General features: G+C 40.6%; 1 protein-coding gene across 1 annotated transcript in view; it reads right to left on the bottom strand.

The window, feature by feature from the left end:
• Positions 1-21,842, bottom strand: part of Dnah6 (dynein axonemal heavy chain 6) — a 194,201-nt gene that overhangs the window by 167,647 nt on the left and 4,712 nt on the right. Inside the window, exons 2-10 of the mRNA XM_057768879.1 lie at positions 21,604-21,765; positions 18,032-18,294; positions 12,713-12,980; positions 10,055-10,189; positions 9,842-9,962; positions 9,421-9,547; positions 8,592-8,760; positions 6,233-6,349; positions 4,852-5,052 (exon numbers count right to left, since the gene is read on the bottom strand). Coding sequence (XP_057624862.1) covers positions 4,852-5,052; positions 6,233-6,349; positions 8,592-8,760; positions 9,421-9,547; positions 9,842-9,962; positions 10,055-10,189; positions 12,713-12,980; positions 18,032-18,294; positions 21,604-21,765 — 1,563 coding nt within the window. The remainder of the gene's footprint in view (positions 1-4,851; positions 5,053-6,232; positions 6,350-8,591; positions 8,761-9,420; positions 9,548-9,841; positions 9,963-10,054; positions 10,190-12,712; positions 12,981-18,031; positions 18,295-21,603; positions 21,766-21,842) is intronic.

The following is a 21,842-nucleotide window of genomic DNA, read 5'->3' as shown; positions in this document are numbered from 1 at the left end:
CACATTCTCTCCAGCATAAGTTTTTGATCTTGTCATCAGTGTTTTTGATCTTGGCCATTCTTACAGGTGTAAGATGGAATCTCAGAGTTGTTTTGATTTGCATCTCTCTGATGGCTAAGGATGTTGAGCATTTCCTTAAGTGTCTTTCAGCCATTTTAGTTTCCTCTGTTTAGAGTTCTCTGTTTAGGTCTGTACTCCGTTTTTAAAATTGGATTATTTGTTCTTTTGATGACCAATTTCTTGAGTTCTTTGTATATTTTGGAGATCAGCCCTCTGTCCAATGTGGGATTGTTGAAGATCTTTTTCCATTCCGTAGGCTGCCATTTTGTCTCGTTGACTGTGTCCTTTGCTTTACAGAAGCTTTTCAGTTTTAGGAGGTCCCATTTATTAATTGTTTCTATCAGTATCTGTGCTAGTGGGGTTATATTTAGGAAGTGGTCTCCTGTGCCAATGCGTTCAATTGTACTTCCCACTTTCTCTTCTATGAGGTTTAGTATGGTTGGCTTTATGTTGAGGTCTTTGATCCATTTGGACTTGTGTTTTATGCATGGTGATAGATATGGATCTATTTTCTTTCTTCTATATGTTGATATCCAGTTATGCCAGTACCATTGGTTGAATATGCTTTCTTTTTTCCATTTTATGTTTTTTGCTTCTTTGTCAAAAATAAGGTGTTCATAGGTTTGTGGATTGATATCTGGGTCTTTGATTTGGATGCATTGGTCCTTTGGTCTCTTTTCAGGTTTTAACTTACCAGATTGATTATTAAGTTTGCCTACCTCTTCGAGTAAAGGATGTCTTTATTACACTGAACCATCCCATTTAAGAAAACTCTTTCAATTACAGCTTGTGACTGCCACAAAATCCTCAAAGTTTTTAATGTTCATTTTATGTTTTTAATATTTCCTATTGGGTTATCCCTATTTATTAGCTTCTTTTTATTATTCTGAGTGGAGACTTTTCCCTTTAGGCATTTCTATTCTCTTCTGTTCTATTTTAGAACAACTTATATAGCATTGTACTTTATCCTTGGAAATTGTTTTACATGTCATATAAAGTAATGAGTCTTATTATATGTGTTATACATATGTGCCATTCTACTTCCCCTCCCACACTGATCTTTCCTGTTACGAATCTCCCTCCTTCCCCAACAGTCCCTCCTCCTGCTTTCACATCACATGTGTTCTCCCCACTCTCAATAAACCAGACTCAGAAAGACAAATTCCATTTGTTTCTCTTACCTGCAGAAACTGGATTTCATATATGTACATATTTATGATGTGTGTGAGGGGTAATAAACCAAAAGGAACCATGAAAAGGCAGGATAAGATCTTAAGGGAGGGGCAGGGAAGTGAATGAGAGCAAAATGGTCTTTGGAGAACTGATAATATTTCCTTATGAAATCACTGGAGTCCCATGCTTTTTGTAAGGTGCAACTTTCCCTATGGCAAGGCTTCTATGTGTGGCTCATTATAGCAAACATGCCTCCCCTAAATATACATATTTATTTTGTTCAGTGTCTACATAGTAATATCAAAGCTTTTTAAAGGCTTTTGCTTGTTTGTTTTAAGGATTATTTCTTTTCATTCTGATTGTGTTGGTTAGACCTTCTCCATTCTCATTTCTTTTCTATTTGGTCTTCCTTTGGATGAGAACGGTATGGTATGCTAAGGTATTTTATTTACACTATTTTTATTTATGTTCCATTTGTGTTTTAGTCTGCCTCTTAGTCTTATGAAAGCTTCTCCTGACATATTTGCCACACATACATTATATATTTCATCACAAATTGTGGGTTTTAAAAGAGCTAACTCTTTTTTGCTCCATTAGTGCTTATTGACTTAAAACAGTCCTCTGTGTGGCATCGGGGTTACTGTAGCAAACCAGACACTGCTCTCCTTGGAAAGGTCTGCCTGCAAAGACGGCGCTTGTTCAAGATCAGAAAACCTGGGTTTCAGAAAGGGCTCCATTATCTCTTGTCTGGAAAGCGTGGTTCATATCTGAATAATTCAGAAAAACGTGGTTTATGCTGAACATCTGCTCTCCCATGGGGGCGTCTAACAATTTGGCCCTTGCTAGGCAGAGCATGCCTTCATGGTGAGACTCAGTGGGAACCCGGTTGAGAAGCTAAGCATGCCCGCTAGACACCGTTTCGGGGTTCCTCATCTCTGGTTGTGGAAGGGATCAAGCGCTTTTTTCTCTGTACCTCCCCTGGGAGACCGCCCTGGGGGCTTGTGCTCCGTTCCCCCGGACTTTATTTCCTGCTGCTTTCCTTTTGTCGCTCTCACTCTCCAGTCTATCACTGTATTAAATCACAGCTGTGTGTACAACTGTACCGGAGTCTCCGGGATCGCCTAGCAAATCACAGAATGTGCGGTGGTCTTGGGGCTCTTTCACTCTAGGGCCACAAGCTCTGCGTTCTTACGGCTTGTCTGCTCTCCATACCCCTGAGCGACCCTCCAGTTTAGCCTTTTGGAATCACTGCGTTCCCTTTGGTAACACTGGTTGTGCAGCTTTGTAGACCAAATTGAAAGTCTTTGTTTAAACTGGACCTGGTGCCACAGATCTGTAATCCTAGCTACTTAGGAGCCGGAACAAGACGATACCAAGTTCAAGGCCTGCCTGGGCCTTGGGAGGAGCCAACAATGGTAGCTCAGTGAGACCTCATCTCAAAATCAAGAGTAGAAAGAGGGCTGGAGATGTAGCTCAGTGGTAGAGCCCTCACATCACACATGAGCCCTGACTCATTTCAGAGGTGGGCAGAGCTCACTCTTACTTCATTGCATTGCTGATATGGTCAGATTTAAAAAATATGTTTTCTAGTTATCTGTGTTCAATTACTTAATTACTGATTTATTAATCTCATTATTTGATTTTTTTGATTTTACTAACTACTTAATTGTTACCCATGGCCTTGTTATTGATCTTCAACCTTCTCCTTCCATCTTCCCTCAGTTCTCTTTGGTATGTAAAGTCGCCCACTTTCTCCTTTAGTGGAGCACACCTCAGCTGTGTGTTACTCTTGCATCCTCATCTCTGTCTTTGTTTTAGGCTTGTGTACATTCACAAGCAAAGTTGTAGCAAACACTAACCAGAGTTTCATTTGCTTTAAAGTCACACCTTCTTTAGAAGAGACTCCTTCTCTAGTGAATTCCTCTTCGGCTAACAAATTCCCAGGGCATTTGCACATTGAAATCTGCTTTTCTTTTTTAAACACTTCTTATTTTAAATTATATTTTGATCACATTCATCACCTCTCCCAGGTCTTTCCAGATTATTTCCTCCTCCCTTCTCAACTTCAAGTTCTTTCTCAGAAACAAACAAACAGCCAACATAACAATAATCCCTCAAAGCAAGAAAGCAAACTAAAACAACACCCAAACAGGAAAAAATACCCCCCTCCATCAAAATGTAACCAAATAATAGCACACACAGAAAATCTCTGGAGTCTGTTATGTGTTAGTCAACTATTGCTGAACATGAGGCCTGCCTGGGAGAGGTTGATATATCCATGTTACTGCGTTGGAGAAAACTGTTAAATCTGATTTTCTATAGCCTTGATTCTTAAGGGACTAGCTTGGCCAGATAAAAATTATTTCTTCTCATGAGTTTATTGAAAAATTATACTTTACTATTGTCACACTTCATTTTCTAAAACTGTTTGCTTGCTTGCTTGCTTATTTATTTACTTGCAGTGTGTGTGTCTTTCTGTGTGGCCACTTAAGTGTCTTCTTCAATTGTTATTTGTCTTGTTTTTTGAGACAGGAGCTCTCATTAAACCTGGGACTCACCAACTGATAGATTGGCTGGCCAGTAAACTCCAGGGTCCTGCTTGTCTTCTTTCCCCGATCCCCAGCTGAGGCTACAGATGCATGCCATCATGTCCCACTTTTGCATGGATGCTGTGGGTTGCAAACCCAGTGCTCGTGTTTACAAGCGGCCTCTTTACTGACTGTGCCTCCGTGCTGCTTGTATGACGTCCGAGAGGGTGGGAATACTCACTGCATACTAGGTTTAGGTTTTATAAGGCTGGATGTATAATGAATGATGGACTAGTAGGCAAAGTTTATGTTTGAAAAGGAAATTGAGGAGGGTAAGGGACATAGTCCTCCGGAGGCTGCCAAATCTGATGACCTGAGTTCTGTCTTCAGGACCAGCCCTACAAGTTGTCCTCTGGCCTCCATGCTCGCTGTTTCACGTGCACATCTACCACATCCATACACAAACTAAGTAAATTAAACGTATGGTCAGCATCAGCACTTAAGGGTGATGAAAAAAAGCCTTTACAGTTAGTCTCTAACAGGCCTCAAATCATCACATTGTGTCTTAAAAACACACAAAACATTTAACAAAGAGTACTTCAATTAGAATTACAGCTGGCCAGATCTTGTTCTGCTCTATTGTACCCAAGGTGTCCCAAGAAACACATGACAATGTTTGCTAACGGCAGGCCACTGTTCTGCCCGACATGGTAAGCTTTGTTTTTCATGTCATTGGTTTTGCAGCATACGCAAAATGTTTTTCTTGCTCTCTTGTTTATTTTGTATGATGGCAGGTACCACCAGGTACTGGCGGTGGTCAGAGTACAAGGTGCTTGTAGGAGTCAGTTCTCTCTTTCTATCATGTGGGGTCCTGGGATTAAACATGGGTTTACCCGCTGAGACATCTCACTGGTCCCAGCAGGACAATCTTTATGTTATCTACATCATTTTCAGATTTTACTATTTAGAGATTAGCTACCTATCAGTTTCTACAAATGGAATATTCAAAGATAAGACAGGAAGAACACATATTCCTTGATTTCTTACAAACTGGGGATATAATCAACAGTTTTAGTAAAAGCAAATCTACCTTTATTTGCAGGATGATGGTGAGGAAATTTCTGTCATCCTCAAACACTGCTGACAGGCTCGGTCCAGGGCCACAGGTCTTCTCTTCCAGCTTCTTGTTAATGAACGGGCTGGTGAAGGCGTCAAAGTATGAGTCGGGCACCAGATTAGGAACTGACAACACGGTGTTTTGAAAATGGTTAATTGCCCCAGAAATGCCATCCTGTCAGAGAGAAAAGCACGGACATGATGTAAGCTCAGATGACTGCATTTATGGAGTTTTTAAATTTTTCTGATATATAAGAATAACTCCTGTTGGGCAGTGGTGGCACACACCTTTAATCCCAGCACTTGCGAGGCAGAGGTGGGTGGATCTCTGTGAGTTTGAGGCCAGCCTGCTCTACAGAGCGAGTTCCAGGACAGCCAGGGCTACACAGAGAAACTTGGTTTCAAATAAAAACAAAATAATTACAACATATTGTGATGAGATACATATTTGAAATATGAACAAAACTCCAGAGGATCATGAGAGGAAAGCCAAATAGACCTTCAGGGAAATTTTAAATGATGGTTAGAAGTTTATTGGTATTTGGAGAAGTTTATTGGTATTTGGAAATGGTTTCTATTCTAGGAATGTAAGCTGAGAAAAAATTAGACGTAGAAGCAAAGATTTATGCTCAAAGACATTCATTGTTGAATAACTAAAATAATTAGGGAAAACGAAAATGTTAAAAATGGTGGTTTTAGACTTATGAATTACGATATGTATATATATATAATGAAAAATGATATAGTCTTTTCCAAAGATGCTTCCAAAGCAATTAATAAAATGAATAAATGTTTATGATATAATTTTAATGATAAAGGAAGGAAGAAAGAAAAAAGGAAGAAAGAAAGAAAGAAAGGAAGGAAGGAAGGAAGAAAGAAAGAAAGAAAGAAAGAAAGATGGATAGAGAACATCTAGAACCTCAAATTTAAAAATGTGTCCAAGTGCATATAACCTCATGGTAAATTAGGTATACAGCATACTAGAATACACAAAACAAGTCTGGGAGGAAACATGGTTATTATTTTGTGTTGGTAAATTTGTGGGCTATTGTTAAAGAACGATGAATAATCAAAAATCAGAATTTTCTAAGGTAAAGCATGATTTTGAAAAGACTTCAAAGGTGGCATTTACAACAGCTGGTGTTTTAGACTCTGCTCAGAGGGATGCTTTCATCAATCTACTTTTTGTGCCACACTGAATTGTCCGCTCTACAAAGTGCCTTTCCAAGCCTCTGGTCTGTCCCAAGGCAAGGGGAATGTGCTAACTGCAGTCTTACCAATCAGCTGACCATAGGAACTTGCTTCATTATTTTAAAGGCTGCTTACTAGCAGATATCAGATAATGAAATACACACCAGAAAATCTTCCAAAGACGGCTCGAAGAGTAGTGACTGCACTGTCAGAATCAGTTCTGTGAGGAACATGGGGATGAGAGACTCATCTTCTTCCTGCTTTTCCATTATTGGGGCCCCCTGGAAGGACCACATGCACACTGTTAAAGAGATCCTACCTAGCAGAATGCTATAAAGGAAAGCAAACATATAAAGGTGAATGGACTCAAGTTCACAGAATGAGCTGGATTCAGATCCTTGGCTTGTGGAAGTCTTTCTGGGAAAAATACCATAGGAAGAACAAAAACAAAACTAGTGGAAGATAATACAGCAATGCAAAAATATCTCTCTTTGTATAAATGAAAATGCAAGCAAACATGGAAAACAACTTTAAATAGAAATGAGGCAGCATCGAGAGTGTAGCAGAAACCAGAGGTCTCAAACCAGACCAATGATTCTTCACAATGAACCTTGCAACTGAAGATATATGTATTAAAGTGTTTACTGTGTAGTATACAGGAGTGGCGGGCTGTGTCCTGCCGCCCGGCTAGCTTAGCCCTGAAATAATTACACAGACACTGTACTCATTTAAACACTACCTGGCCCATTATTTCTAGCCTCTTATTGGCTAACTCTCACATATTCGATTGACCCATTTCTTTTCTTTTTTTTTTTTTTTGGTTTTTCGAGACAGGGTTTCTCTGTGGCTTTGGAGCCTGTCCTGGAACTAGCTCTGTAGACCAGGCTGGTCTCGAACTCACAGAGATCCACCTGCCTCTGCCTCCCGAGTGCTGGGATTAAAGGCGTGCGCCACCACCGCCCGGCCGATTGACCCATTTCTATTAATGTGTATCGCCACTTGACTGTGGCCTACCCGCATGAGTCTAACCAGCGTCCATCTTAGGCAGGAGAAGCATAGCATCTGTCACACTTCCCTTCTTCCCAGCATTCTGTTCTGTCTACTCCGCCCACCTAAGGGCTGCCCTATCAAAAGGCCAAGGCAGTCTCTTTATTCAACCAATGAAAGCATAGGAAGAAGACCCTCCTACACCATACTGTGTCACACTACAGCTGCCATGATGAGACTGACTATTTTCTTTTATTTTCTCTTAAATTTTATTTTATTGTAAATTTGAGGGGTGGTTGCAAGGGAAGAGTATGGATGCAAAGTGATGAGAAGATGGGTGGGATCAGAATACATGATGTGAAAGACACAAAGAATAAGTAAAAAGAAAGTTAAAAAAAGAAATGGAGTTCATATACTCGATAGAAGCCACACCTTATAATAACCAATACTGCAACAGATATGCATTTGTTAATTTCTGTTGCAGTCATAAAACATCCTGACAAAAAGCAGCACAGGGGAAGAAAGGATAGACTGGGCTTACAATCCCAAGATATCGTTGTGGTGATACTTTGTGCAGAAACAAATAAAGCTTTCTGAAGATCAGAGTGTGGAACTAGTCACACTAGCTAGCCCTAGAAACCAGGCAGTGGTGGCGTACACCTTTAATCCCAGCACTCAGGGACAAAGGCAGATAGATGTTTATGAGTTCAAGGCCACCTGAGTTTGAATCAGTCTAAGAGAAACAGAGCCAAGGGGCGGTGGTGGCGGCGGCTCACACCTTTAATCCCAGCACTGGGGAGGTGGAGACAGGAAGTGATATGACTGGGTGGAGTAAGGAATATAAGGCGGGAAGAGACAGGAGCTCAGGATTCACTCTGAGGTTTCGTAGAGACGTCATTCAGTCTGAGGATTTGTGGAGACAGGATCTCGCCCCTTTTGTCTGCGGATTTCATAGAGATAAGAACTAGGGTTGGCTGCTCCGCTGCTCTGTTCTTTCAGCTTTCACCTCCTAATAGCTGACTCCGGGCTTCTATTAAGACCAGTTAGAATTGGCACAACATATAGTCTGTCACCGAACAGAGGTCAAGGCAGCAATGGAAGCCACTAGCCACATCACATCCATGGTCAAGGACAGAGGCAGAATGCATCCTTGATTGCTTTTTAACTCTCTCTACTAATTATAAATATATACATTATATATCTCAGTATATATACTCCTACTTCTATCACCCAGGGCTAAGCCTAGGAAGTGGTGGCTTCCACACTCAGGCAGGCTTTCCTTATCAGTTAACAATCCAAATAATTCTGATAACAATATGGACATGCCCAAGGGCCAATCTGACGTACATAGTTCTTCATTAAGTCTCCCTTCCTCAAAGATCATAGGTTATGTCAATTGGACAATTAAAAGTAACCAATATAATATTCAAATGCAAATTTCTCTTTTTCCCAGAATATAGAAAACCCCAGAAAAAATCACAACTTAAAGATGCTCCTTGGTAAACACCCAGAGATGTGATTTTTGTCCAAATGTACCTTTTTCTCGGTGCCTTCGGGCTTCTCTTCAGTAATCCATTTCTGAATGATGTCTGCTGAGGGCGTTCGCTTTAGTTTGTCAGAGAGAAAACTCAGAAGCGAGCTGGCAGTGTTTACTGTTAAGACGTGCAGGGTGTTCTGAATTAGGTAGTCACTCAGACGGATGAAGCTTGAGGAGAAAGGCAAACATGCTCAGCTTTCCATGATTACTGCATTCTCCCAATAGCAACTCTGAGGCAAGGATTTAAAACATAATGGCTCCTGGAATTGTGGTTGAATTATATTAAAATATGAGATACTTTGGAATTATTCTTAGACCTTTTTCCCCTGAAAGCATAAATATATTCAAATACAGGACACTGCTTTAACTAGTGGTCCTAACTTCACCACAAGCTATTTGATGAACAAGATGTGTGATAAGAATAACGCACCCAGCTCATCTGGTCAAAGGGCCACAGGAGTTCCTCAGGGTGCTTCAGGGGGAAATCCTATGCATACAATGCATGTAACTTGTGTCTGTAAGGAAAGTCTGAAATCTTTGCCATTTGGTTCCGATGGTGCATGCCCTGTGGGATGCTGAAATGGTGCATGTAACATGTGAGACTCCCACCTGTAGCACCGCACTCATGGTGCACATCAGTGTTCTTTGGTAGCAGTTGTCAGCCTGGAGGCCCCTGTTCTTACTGGCGTATTGACCTTGCAAGCTGCGTCTGATTTCCACATCAGAATTGCGGGGCAAAGCCTTTCTGCACTGACCCATCTCCCCAGCCCATGGCTTGAGAAGTGTAGATTCTCTGTTCTAATCCTGAAAGGAAGAAGATGCTCTCACCATGTGAGCCTGGTGCAGTGATGCCTCTTGCTGGCCTGTTCTGTGTATGTCATTTTTTCAGATTCTCCATAAGTTGGCAAATCAAATGGAGCTTCAACGAAACTTGCAATGTTTACTTTAAAGTAATCTAAGGGCAATACAAGGGACAAAGCTTCTGTAAAAATTCCACCTTTCAATATTAATTAAAAGAAAAAAATGAAAACACAAAAGCAACAAACTCCTTTGATTTGTGAAACAACTCTGAACCCCCGACAAAAAGATAGAAAGAATTTATGCTTACAATTTATGCATACAAGCACGAGTTTGGAACAAATGAAAAGAGAACAGTTGTTTAACTCAAAGGGAAGTGAGAGTACAGAAGAGATCGTATTCTAGACAGCTGCCCCTCTGGACTCTCCCGGTTGGTTCTCAGCCTTCATACCCTCATAGGGCTCGAACACACAGTCATCAGGAATAAATCCCGCAGCACGTAAGGCAAAGCGGCACGACCTCCTGACCACATCTTTCGCCTCATTGCGGAAATCATCGAGGCGCTCTGTGACCTAAACATTCATGAGTGAGTATAATTAGTCAAGGAAGACTAAGAAGTCCTAAGAAGAAAGGAGTCCGAAACTTGACCGGCAGTGTCTATTACCTCCTGTAGTCGCACAATTTGCGCAGCCTTGAACTCCTGCAGGGTGTAGGTGTGGAATTTTTCAATATAACAAAGTCCCATAAAACTCAGTTGGTAGCACATCTCATTAATCTTAAGAAGAGCTGGTCGCAGATACTGGAAGAAAAGAAGAATTAATCATTATTTAATTTTTAAAGTCCTGTATTGTAAAAATATCACACACCAAGTAGGAACTTTCCAGAATCATTTTTGTAAAAGAATTACTCAAGTTATCATATTTAGTTTGCCCAGTTCTCTCCTTTTCACTTCGAGAAGGATGCATACCTTTTAGCTAGTAAAGGAATAAGATTGAAGGCAAGTAGCAAAAAGCTACACATCTCAAATTTCATTGGCTCTAGCTAATGGCTATTAAAAGACTTTACAGTGTCCAGCCACAACGATCACAAAAGGACCACTTATTATACTGACATATAACAAGACTGAACTTTACTCTAAATTGACCATGGCTAACAAGATGCATCAGAAAAGGATAAAGAGAGTCACAACTGACTCAGCTCTTTCATCCTAATAATGTGTCCAGGAGAAAGAAAAGTACCCACAAGTACTTATGTTCAAAAATATTTAGACAATTGATAATATGCTTAGAAAAAATTATGCGTGGATATTTATTTGTAATTACATTTATTTGTAAAAGTATTGCTTGTAATTGCCAGAAAGTAGAAACAATTCAAATATCTATCAAGACATAAATAAATAAGGTAGGTATAACCACACAAAGAAATATGTTTAGCCAATGGAAAGAAATGGTATTTCATAACACAGATACATTTTGTAGAGAGTACATTAAGTGAAAAATGTCAATCATATTGTATGATTTCATAAGTGTACAGAATAGGCAAAGTTATAGAGACAGGAAGTAGATGTTAGGGAGGAACAAGAAATTGGGGAGAAATTGAGAATTGCTAACCATGGCTAATGTAGCCTTTTTTTAGGGTTATGGATATGTGCCAAAATCGACTGTGGCACACTAATATACTAGGGTGGGTAAATACATGGCAAATATGTAAATTATGTATCAATGAAGTTGTTAAGGAAAACATAGGCACAGGTGCTTACGAGATTGGCTGTTTTCATGAAATAAAAATTTCAGGGCCAGCAAGATGGTTCAACAAGTAAAGATATCTGCCACCAAGCAGAAGACCTTAGTTCAATCCTAGGGACACACCAGATTGAAGGAGAGAACCAACCCCCGTATGTTGTCCTATGACCTCCACACACACACCATGGCAGTCAGGTGGATGGACACACATACACACACACACACACACACAGAGAGAGAGAGAGAGAGAGAGAGAGAGAGAGAGAGAGAGAGAGAGAGAGAGAGAGAGAGAGAATAAGTAAAATGCAATGACATTTTAAAAGCAGGGGCTGGAGAGATTGCTCAATGGTTAAAAGCACCAGCTGTTCTTCCAAAGAACCTAGGTTTTGTGCCCAGCACCCACATGACAACTCACTACTGTCTGTAACTCCATCCCCAGGGGATCCAACACACTCTCTTGGCTTTCACAAGCCCTGCACACACACAATACACAGACAGGTATGCAGGCCAGAACACCTATACACACAAAATAGGGATTAATATTTACAATTAATTCTTACATAAAAATTCTTACATAAAACAATTCTTACACTAAAAATTTAAATTCCATGCTTCTTCTTTTAGCCTGGTCTAGAAGATTCATATATTGAAGTCACTTCATTTCTGGAGAGTTGGTTAGCAGCTAATGGGTATTGAACCATGACAGTAGGTGGATTCCTAGGTAACTCTTAGCTTAGAAAGATGAGAACTTTCTAGCATACTAAGAAGAAGTTTAAGGGGAGTTACTATCACTACCAAGACACCACTGGCAAAGTGGCAATTCTCAGCACATAAGAGAAGGGGACATGGGGACTGGGAAAGGTCATTTAAAGGGCAAATCCAGGAAGAGTTTTGCATAAAGACTAAAAAAATGTATGATCCATGCAGTATTTTAAAGCATGGTCAAGAAGTTCAAGCGGCTAATGAGGTTAAAGATGCAGAGTTTGAGGGCAATGCTGTGCAGGAATGGGATATCCTTGCATAGTTCAGCATGCTCACTGGGATGGATAACCTGAGAAGACGCATTCTACACTCTTGCTTTGCATGGTTAATTTTAATTATTATTGATCTATATTTATCTTAGTTCTCGCAACCTTTTCTGTTCTACGAGTGACATGACCACAAAAATCAATCAGATTGTTCTCCAAGAGCAGCAAGCTGTAGCTGCTGACCAGAGAAGGTGACTGGTGTAGCGTGAGACAGAGGAGGTGGTTGCCTGTACAACACCCGATCATAATTCTCCATAAATGGGGCTGGGGAGCAGGTAGCCCCCCCTCTCAGAGAAAATTAACATCCTAAGAGTTCTAGGCTGCCCCTAATCGAAGGAGACCTGTGTCTCTCTTCTGCCTTACTTACTAGTCTTACTTACTGCCTAGTCAAGGGGCAGGAACCCGGATGAGCGGATTGCTAGATGTGACAAGACAAGGACGCTGAGAGCTTTTACCAAGATAAAATAGTCTGCCTCAGGTGTTTGTTACCCACCAAGTCACACTTTCTTGCCCTGCAATGTTTTTTTAAAAACATGACTAAGAAATACATACAGGATTAACAATGAACAGATTTTTTTGTAGTGCTTTCTGACAGCCGGTGATTTTTTTGGAGCGGACATTCTTCCTCCAAACGCTGAAAGCCTTCCATTTCCGAAAGAGCGAGAATATGGGGATTTTGGTGAGTTCTCTGTGGTACAGATACTCCTGCTCCCATCGCTCGATCTCGATGTACTCGATGTCATCATTGTAAACGTGGGTCACTGCTTTCTTGCTAATTGTATAGTAGTCACTTTTATTGATGTTCTCATAACTTACGACCCTGTGGACAAACACCAATTGGGACAAATGCATAAAGTATTCAGCACAAGAATAAGCAATGGAAGTGCTTTTTGTTGTGGAAAGATAAACGTATTAAAGATGAATACCATTTCAAGTTGAACCAAATACTAACAAACTTTCGAGTTAAAGTAATGTCTCAAGAGAAGAGAGAAGAGCTAGGTTTAAACACTGGATGATTCATTAGAGAGAGTCTACATTAGCAATACATTTAATGATTACACTTATGTGATCTTTTCAACAAAAATCCCACTATAGACATTTTTATTACATTTATTACATATTTTGCAGGTGTATGGTGATCAGAAGACAGCTTGTGGGAAGTTTTCTCCTTCCTCTATGTGGGTTCTGGGGACTGAACTCAGATTCTCAGGCTTGACTGCAAGTATCTTTACCCACTGAGTCATCTGCCACCCTCACTACAGACATCATTTTTCTTGAGACAGGATCTTATATATAGTCTTGGCTGTCCTAAACTCACTCTGTAGACCAAGCTGGCCTTCAACTCACAGAGATCCACCTACCTCTGTCTCTCAAGTGCTGGGATTAAAGGTGTGCACCACTAAGCCTGGCTCCACTATAGATATTTTAAACTCAATAGTCTTTTATGCAAGCTGCTTTAGTTAAGTCTATCTTGATTATTAACTCATTAGAGATTATTCAATATCAGTAGCACAAAAGACCCTTAAACTATTTAGTACTGACAGAATTGTAAGAAAGATGAAAGAAACCATAAGTTATGAAGAGTATAATTAAGATTCAAATTAAACTAAAATAATGTCTAATTCATCACAGATTATTGTCAAAAACCATTTAGTTAAAGATACCTTTTTTCATCTGCACTGTTCATGAAGGGCATTCTTCAGCTTCACATAAAAAAGAAAACTAGACCAAGAAGAAATTCAAGAACAGGAAAGAAAAAAGGTGGATTCTATAAAAAAAAATCTTTGATTTAAAATTCTTTAATAAGAATTTTAAAGTACAAAGATATTTTCCGAAATTTTAGCTAAAGTGACAAAATATGTGCCACTTAAATGAAATAAAACAAGTATGAAATATGCTATAACAACTTGTCACAATATGTTCAGGAATTTAGAAGAGTAATAGTCATAGTTGTGGAAAACCTAAAATCACAAGATAGTGATTAAAGACAAAAACCAAAGCTCAAATCATCTCTGCCGGAGGGGGCTCAGTGGTTAAGGCTGACGGCAGTTCTTGCAGAGGACTAGAGTTCAGTTCCCAGAACCTCGTCAGACGCTCACAACCACACGTTACTCCAGCTCCAGGGGACCTATTGCCCTTTCCTGGCTTCCACGGGTCCTACACTCATGTGTACATATCCCCAACCCCCAACGCACATAATTAAAAACAGAAAAAATCATTATAAGCATTAGATAAAGAGTAGACAGTAGCTTGAGGAAAACCAACTTTTTCCACACGTATGTTCTGTTCTTGGTTCTGCATTCTGAATCAGGAGTCTAAGCCCCTTTAGAGTAGCCTTGGACATCTGTGTCATGCCTGTAGTGGTTGAAGGTAAATAACTTAAGACACAAACGGTCAGGCTGTGCAACCTTGGCTGTCCTGGAACTTGCTCTGTAGACATGGCAGGCTTTGAACTCAGAGATCCGCCGCCTGCCTCTACTTCCCAAGTGCTGGAATTTAGGGTGCTGGGATTGAACTCAAATTCTCACAACTGCAAAGTAAATACTTTACTGACTGAACTATCGCCTCTGCCCTGAGACTCTTCTTACAAGGATCCAACCGAATCCAGTCAGTAGACAGAAAGGGACAGCCAGGTCAAGCAAAGCCCATAAAAATGTAGATGGTGTATGCAGTGTTCTGTAATCTTATTTCCTTAGGATGTCTTGTCCACTGATGAAAAGTCCTTTTCCAAATCCAGGTCCCAAGATGCTGCACTGTGGGGATCCCAGAGTGATGGCTCTCCACCATCTCAGAATGCTGTGGGATCCCAGAGTGATGGTTCTCCACCATCCCAGGATGCTGTGTTGTGGGATTCCAGAGTGATGAATCTCCACCATCCCAGGATGCTGTGCTGTGAGATTCCAGAGTGATGAATCTCCACCATCCCAGGATGCTGTGTTGTGAGATTCCAGAGTGATGGCTCTCCACCATCCCAGGATGCTGTGCTGTGAGATTCCAGAGTGATGAATCTCCACCATCCCAGGATGCTGTGCTGTGGGATCCCAGAGTGATGGCTCTCTACTATCTATTCACAATTTGTTTTCAGCTTATCCCCAAGAAGAAATAATTTACCAGTCAGGGTCATTTTAAAAAATCCTAATCAATGTTATCTAGACCCAGTCAACTTTACTCTTAACCAGGGGAAGGGAGCTGTGGCTTTTAAACAAAGGTCATGTTCTCATGCAGTATAAAAATGTTCTGTAATCCTAGAACACTCCTCAAATTCGATATAAAATACTCACACAGTGATGGGACTTTGGTGACTGCAGGCTATTTAAAGACACTAGTGATGATTCTTTATACCATACAATAAAAAAATGCAGAATGCAGAGGACACAGTCAATCTTGAGTTTGATAAAAGTCTCATGTACAATGTAGTTCATAAGTAACTGTGATGTCCCTAACCCTTTCTGAAGCAGTTCCCTGAATTTCGAATTAAGACTTGGTGAAGGATCTGTTGAAGGTCTTAGCAGCCACCTCTGTTGAGAGAGTCGCATAAACAGGAGGCAGCAAGCGGTGGAGGATGCTTTATTGCCCTGTGCCAGATGGCTAGAAATCCCCAGCATTTGGATGCCTGGTCCTCTTGCAATTAGCTATCATAGGAACCATTGTTTTTTACTCTTTAACTCTAAAAGATATCTCTTTCTGTAACACATGCAGTGATGAAATTCTTGTGGTAGGATAACTGTGCTAAAATCTGGTCATGCTGTGTGTTTTGGAAACATTGGTGAAGCTGTCTCTCAAATACAGAAGTAATTAGTTCAGATCCACACCTCAAATGAAAATAACCCCAGAACTGTGTTAAATCATCCTCTCCCAGAGCGGGAAATCAAAATTTTGATTTTATTCTCCTAGTCTGCATGTGTTAATATAATTCCCAACAACTATTAGAATTTTCCTCAGTTCATTTGGATATGGAAATGTCAGTTACATCCCCAGCTTCAGAACCAAGAACCATTCCTACCTAAATCTGCAAAGCTGCATCATTTTGCATCATTTGTAAATATTTTCTGATTGCTGACAAAATTCTTCTTTTTAATTTTAATTAATTAATTATTTTTAAAACGATCTTTTCTCACTTTACATAGCTATCCCAGTTCCCACTAGAGAAAAGTCCTACTCTTGTCCCTTTGCAGAAGCTAAAGCTAAAAACAAGCCAACTTCTTGTGTCTGCACAAGATGCTGAGTATAAATGTGGTTGAAGGCTTAGCTGGAAACATGTCGCTTCTCCTGCTCAATCGAGGAAGAAACGGCAGGAAAAATGTAAGACAGAGAGTGTTGAGAAGGACTGAAAAATAATGTCATCCAAAAAGAACACAGCATGGCAACCCAGATCTATCTATTAGTAAAACTTTTGAGATTCACAACAAACAAGTCTATTAGTTTACATTTTCATGAAAATAGTGTCTCCTCTCAGCAGAACAGTTGTTTCCAGTGTAATCTGACACACAGATCACTATAGTTAAAGGAGAGTCTTCGATAAGGAAAGCAAGAGAGCCAACGATGAGGACAGTAGCTTGAGAAACTGGGGTCACAACCAAGCTGTTATCCCCATGAAGGGAAGACTTGGCAGTATCTTTCAAGCTGACGGAGTGATGGAGACAGACAGTGGCATCTTTTGAAGTAGGTGGAACAGCTACCATCTATGCCTCTGACCTTTACTGCTTAATAACTCCAAATCACCAACAGCCCCATGATACTTCAAATTATAGCAACGACATGTATGCTCAGTACCAGTGGAGAGAGTGTGTGTCTCTTTGATAATGTCCCTTATTCCTTGAAACCCTTATTTCCACTCTATAAAGAAAAGCTGATGTGAGCTTGGAGAGACAGCCTATCAGTTAAAAGTACTTGCACAGCATTTGGGAGGTAGAGGCAGGCGGATCTCTGTGAGTCTGAGGCCAGCCTGGTCAACAAAAGCCAGTTCCAGGATAGGCTCCAAAGCTACAGAGAAACACTGTCTCAAAAAAAAAAAAAAAAAAAAAAAAAAAAACCAAATTAAAAAAAAGAAGAAAGAAAAAGAAAGAAAGAAAGAAAGAAAGAAAGAAAGAAAGAAAGAAAGAAAGAAAGAAAGAAAGGAAAAAACAAACCAAAAGCACTTGCAAAGGACCTCTGTTGGGTTCCCAGGATCCACATAGCAACTCAATAGTCTGTAACTCCAGTTCCAGGGTATCTGATGCCCTCTTCTGGCCTCCAAGGGCACTGCATTCATGTGGTACATGTACTTACATGCAGACAAATACTCACACACATAAAACAAAATTTAAGAAAACCCAAGGTTATATGTAAAATAAACCATGTATCATCTAATGTTTATAGTTAGATATTTTTCTCAATAATAAAAAGACCAAAATGTTTACATATTGATCAAAATAATGCTGTAACATTATGTTAAGTTAATGCTACATAAATATATGAGAAACACAGTAGTTTATTGTCCTGTAAAATAGTTAATTTTCCTTTAATCCCACCACTCAGGAGGCAGAGGCAGGCAGATCTCTGGGAGTTCGAGGCTAGCCCAGTCTACAAGAGCTAGTTCCGGGACAAGCACCAAAGCTACAGAGAAACCCTGTCTCGAAAAACCAATAAATAAATAAATAAATAAATAAATAAATAAATAAATAAATAAAGTTAATTTTTATATCTAGAAAAAGGAAAGATAACGGGAAATACAAATAAAATTACTGCATGAGGTTTCTCTTACCCTTGGGAGACAATCAACATTATTTTTGATTATATTTATCACCATTATCAAATCAATTACGGATAATATTTGCAATCTTATTTGTGATTTGTTACACTAAATGAATTGCTTCATAAAAGGGAACTCACTTTAGATTATATGTATCATATTCAATGGAAGACTTGGGCACTGCAGAAATCATGTAAAGGAATCCGAGATGCTCGTTCTCATGGATGATTTTGATGATCTGCAAAGGATCTCTAATGTTGGCTTTAACGACTTCTTCTCGGTCGTGGAAGATGTACTTAGGGTAAGTTGAAGACCTCTTTGCGAAGAGCCCTCTTCTCCCAATACCCGTGCGCGGCACTTTAGAAGGGGAAGGCGCGAACATTTCAGCAGAGGAGCGCTGGAGCTAAACAAAGACAACTGTATTAAACTCGAGTTTCTGCCAAAGGGAAAAAGAAAAACGCAGAAAATCCCCTGAGAGGGGAACATTCTCCAGTGGAAAACTCTCAAACGGTGCTTGAGGAGTGGCTTCTCAGTCACACCACCCCTCTGCCGCACAATGGCCCCGCTGCCTTCTCTCCTGTTACTCTGTGCACATCTTCCCCGTGTGCTGCTGGCTCTCTGGAGCCGCTGCGAGCTCACGCCCCGCCCCCTCAGCTGTGTTGTGTCTGAATCCCCCCAGCCTTAGCACTTAGTGACGACCTTGATGCTCTTTAAAGAACGCAGTCTTCGACAGCTGCCATCATGACTTGTAATGAACTTAACTTCTTTGTGGAGCTCGGGGACGGTCACAGTGAGCCCTGGAAACCGTTGCCACTACAGCTCTTGGGAAGCATTTATTTTATTAATGAATACTCGCCTGTTTCGTGGACCAGGGCTTCTCAGATGTAAATGTACATGCGGATAGGGGGTGGGGAGTGGGTTGGTTTCAAAGGCAGGTTCTGATTCAGTCCTGTTGGGATGGAGCCTGGAACTCTAACCTGCTCTCAGGAGTCCTGGAACTGACTAGTAGATGGGTCGCATTGTGAGCCGGAAGGCCGAGCTCAAACCCCAATGCAGAATTTCAACAGCTTTCTGGGAAATCCATATTCTGAAAAAATATTATTCTCTTTCTCCTGGCATCTCGTTTTCTTCCGCATTTCTCTTTAACCCCTTTTAGCAAATCCCTTCAATTACATCTAGCAACTGTGCATTTCTCAAAAGCTACCATTCCTTCCATGCAAGATGGCCACACGACTTCTCTTTTCTTCTTAACTCTCAGGTTGTGAGGCCCATTTTATACCAAATGAATAGTTTGTAATAAAGTCAAACGCTTTCCTGGCTCTGCTTACATGGTCTCTTGAGAAGGAGCACAGTTTCTCTCGCCTGTATCTCTTTCTTAGTTATCTACAATCACTTATGCAGCAGTTGTTGTAACCCCTTTGGGGGCCAAACAACCCTTTCACAGGGGTCGCCTGAGACCATCGGAAAACACAGATATTTACATTACGATCTATTTACAGTAGCAAAATTACAGTTATAAAGTAGCAACAAGGAAATTTTATGGTTGGGGGTCACCATAACATGAGGAACTGTATTAAAGGGTCTCGGCGTTAGGAAGGTTGGGAACCATTGATTTAAAGTTATCCTCCGACTTTCGTATGTTGAACCAGCCCTGCATCTCTGGGATGAAGCCTACTTGATCATAATGGATAATTTTTCTAATGTGTTCTTGGATTCGGTTTGCCAGTATTTTATTGAGTATTTTTGCGTCGATGTTCATGAGTGAGATTGGCCTGTAGTTCTCTTTCTTGGTTGTGTCTTTGTGTGGTTTTGGTATCAGAGTAACTTCAGCTTCATAAAAGGAATTTGGCAATGACTTCTCTTTTTCAATATTGTGAAATACATTAAGGAGTATAGGTATTAGGTCTTCTTGGAAGTTCTGGTAGAATACTGCATTGAAGCCGTCTGGACCTGGGCTTTTTTTGGTGGGGAGGTTTTTTATAACAACTTCTAATTCTTCGCGACTAACAGGTCTATTTAGATTGTTCACCTGGTCCTGGTTTAACTTTGGTATATGGTACTTATCTAAAAAAGTGTCCATTTCTTTTACATTTTCCAATTTTGTGGCATACAGGTTTTTGTAGTAAGATCTAATGATTCTCTGAATTTCGTCTGTGTCTGTGGTTATGTCTCCCTTTTCATTTCTGATTTTGTTAATTGGTTTCTAGCCATAAATAAAGGACATTGAGCATATAATTTGTGATCCTAGAGAAGCTAAATAAGAAAGTGAACCCAAAGAAAATCATATAGTCATCTTCCTGGAGAGGGGAAGTAGACAAGATTGCAGGGCAAAAACTGGGAACTTGCGGGTGAGGTGGCAAGGGGCAAAGGGGAAATGGGATGAGAAACATGAGAAGGGGAGGATGGGAGGAGCTTGGGGGATTGGGATGGTTGGGATATAGGAAGGGAGGATACGGGAGCAGCGAAGTATATATCCTAACTAAGAGAGCCATCCTAGGGTTGGCAAGAAACTTGACTCTAGAGGGGTTAGCAGGTGTCCAGGGAGATGTCCCCAGCTGGTACCTTGGGCAACTAAGGAGAGGGAACCTGAAATGACCCTATCCTATACTGATGAATATCTTGCATATCGCCTTAGAACCTTCATCTGGCGGTGGATCGAGGTAGAGACAGAGTCTCAATTTGGAGCAACGGTCTGAGCTCTTAAGGTCCAAATGAGGAGCAGAAGGAGGGAGAACATGAGCAAGGAAACCAGGACCACGAGGGATGCACCCACCCACTGTGACAGTGGAACTGATTTATTGTGAGCCCACCAAGGCCAGCTGGTCTGGGACTGAATAAGCATGGGTTGAAACTGGACTCTCTGAGCATGGCGGACAATGAAGGCTGATTAGAAGCCAAGGACAATGGCACTAGGTTTCGATCCTAATACATGAACTGGCTTTGTGGGTGCTTAGCCTGTTTAGACGCTCACCTTCCTGAACATAGATAGAAGACCTACGTCTTCCCGCAGGGCAGAGAATTTGGACTGCTCTTCAATATCGAGAGAGAGGGGGAATGGTGTGGGGGGAGGAGAAGAGGAGTGGGGATAGGGGGAGGGGACTGGGGGGAGGGGGCAATATTTGGGAGGAGGGGAGGGAAATGGGAAACGGGGAACAGGTGGAAATTTTAATTAAAAAAGAATAAAAATAATAATAATAAAAAAGTTATCCTCTGACAAGCCTTTCTTAAATTCATTCCCAAGAGAACTATATGGCAGTAAATCAGCTTTATAGTTTCCACTGACTTTAAGATATCTTTTGGTTCTGTCTTTGTCTCTGTCTTTTGAAGTCACTATGTAGTCTAGCTGGCTTCAAACTCACAGAGATCCACCTGCCTCTGCCTCCCAAGTGCTGGGGTTAAAGGTGTGCACCACCTTTTATTGCCCTTCTTTAGAGTTTTCCAAGTTTCCCACTTTTGATATAAAAACTATTGCAAATTACAAATAATTATATACAATATTTGGGACACCATTAACATGCAAGAAAATGTCAGAAGACAATAAAGACAATAAAAATCTCTCCATGATTTTTCCATCCTGTGCTCATTTTCTTTAGAAACATTCTATGTTCCCAATATGGACAACCTTATCTATATTCTTAGGGATTAAAAGTGAGTGAGCAACACCACACACGTGCCACTTTTCAAGATTGCTTAAGCGTTTGACATATTTTACCTGCTTCCTTTTCATAGCCTCTGGAGACTCCTGAATGGTAAGTGAAGACCTGTCAATCATGCTCGGTGAGGGCTTAAGGATTCCAGATCTTATTAGTTGTTGTCGATTCTGTTCATATGTGTATTCTGGCTGCTTATGATCTTGGTAGACTTTCAGCACTGGCTTTGGGGAGTAAGAGATGGGGAAATCTTGTCAACATATTTGCAGACGTCATTCTTCACTGCTGTTGAACCCTTGCC

This window comes from Chionomys nivalis, chromosome 1, assembly GCF_950005125.1.
Source record: "Chionomys nivalis chromosome 1, mChiNiv1.1, whole genome shotgun sequence".
Taxonomy (NCBI): domain Eukaryota; kingdom Metazoa; phylum Chordata; class Mammalia; order Rodentia; family Cricetidae; genus Chionomys; species Chionomys nivalis.
The sequence above is the reverse complement of the archived record's forward strand: the minus strand, read 5'-3'. Positions and strand labels throughout refer to the sequence as shown.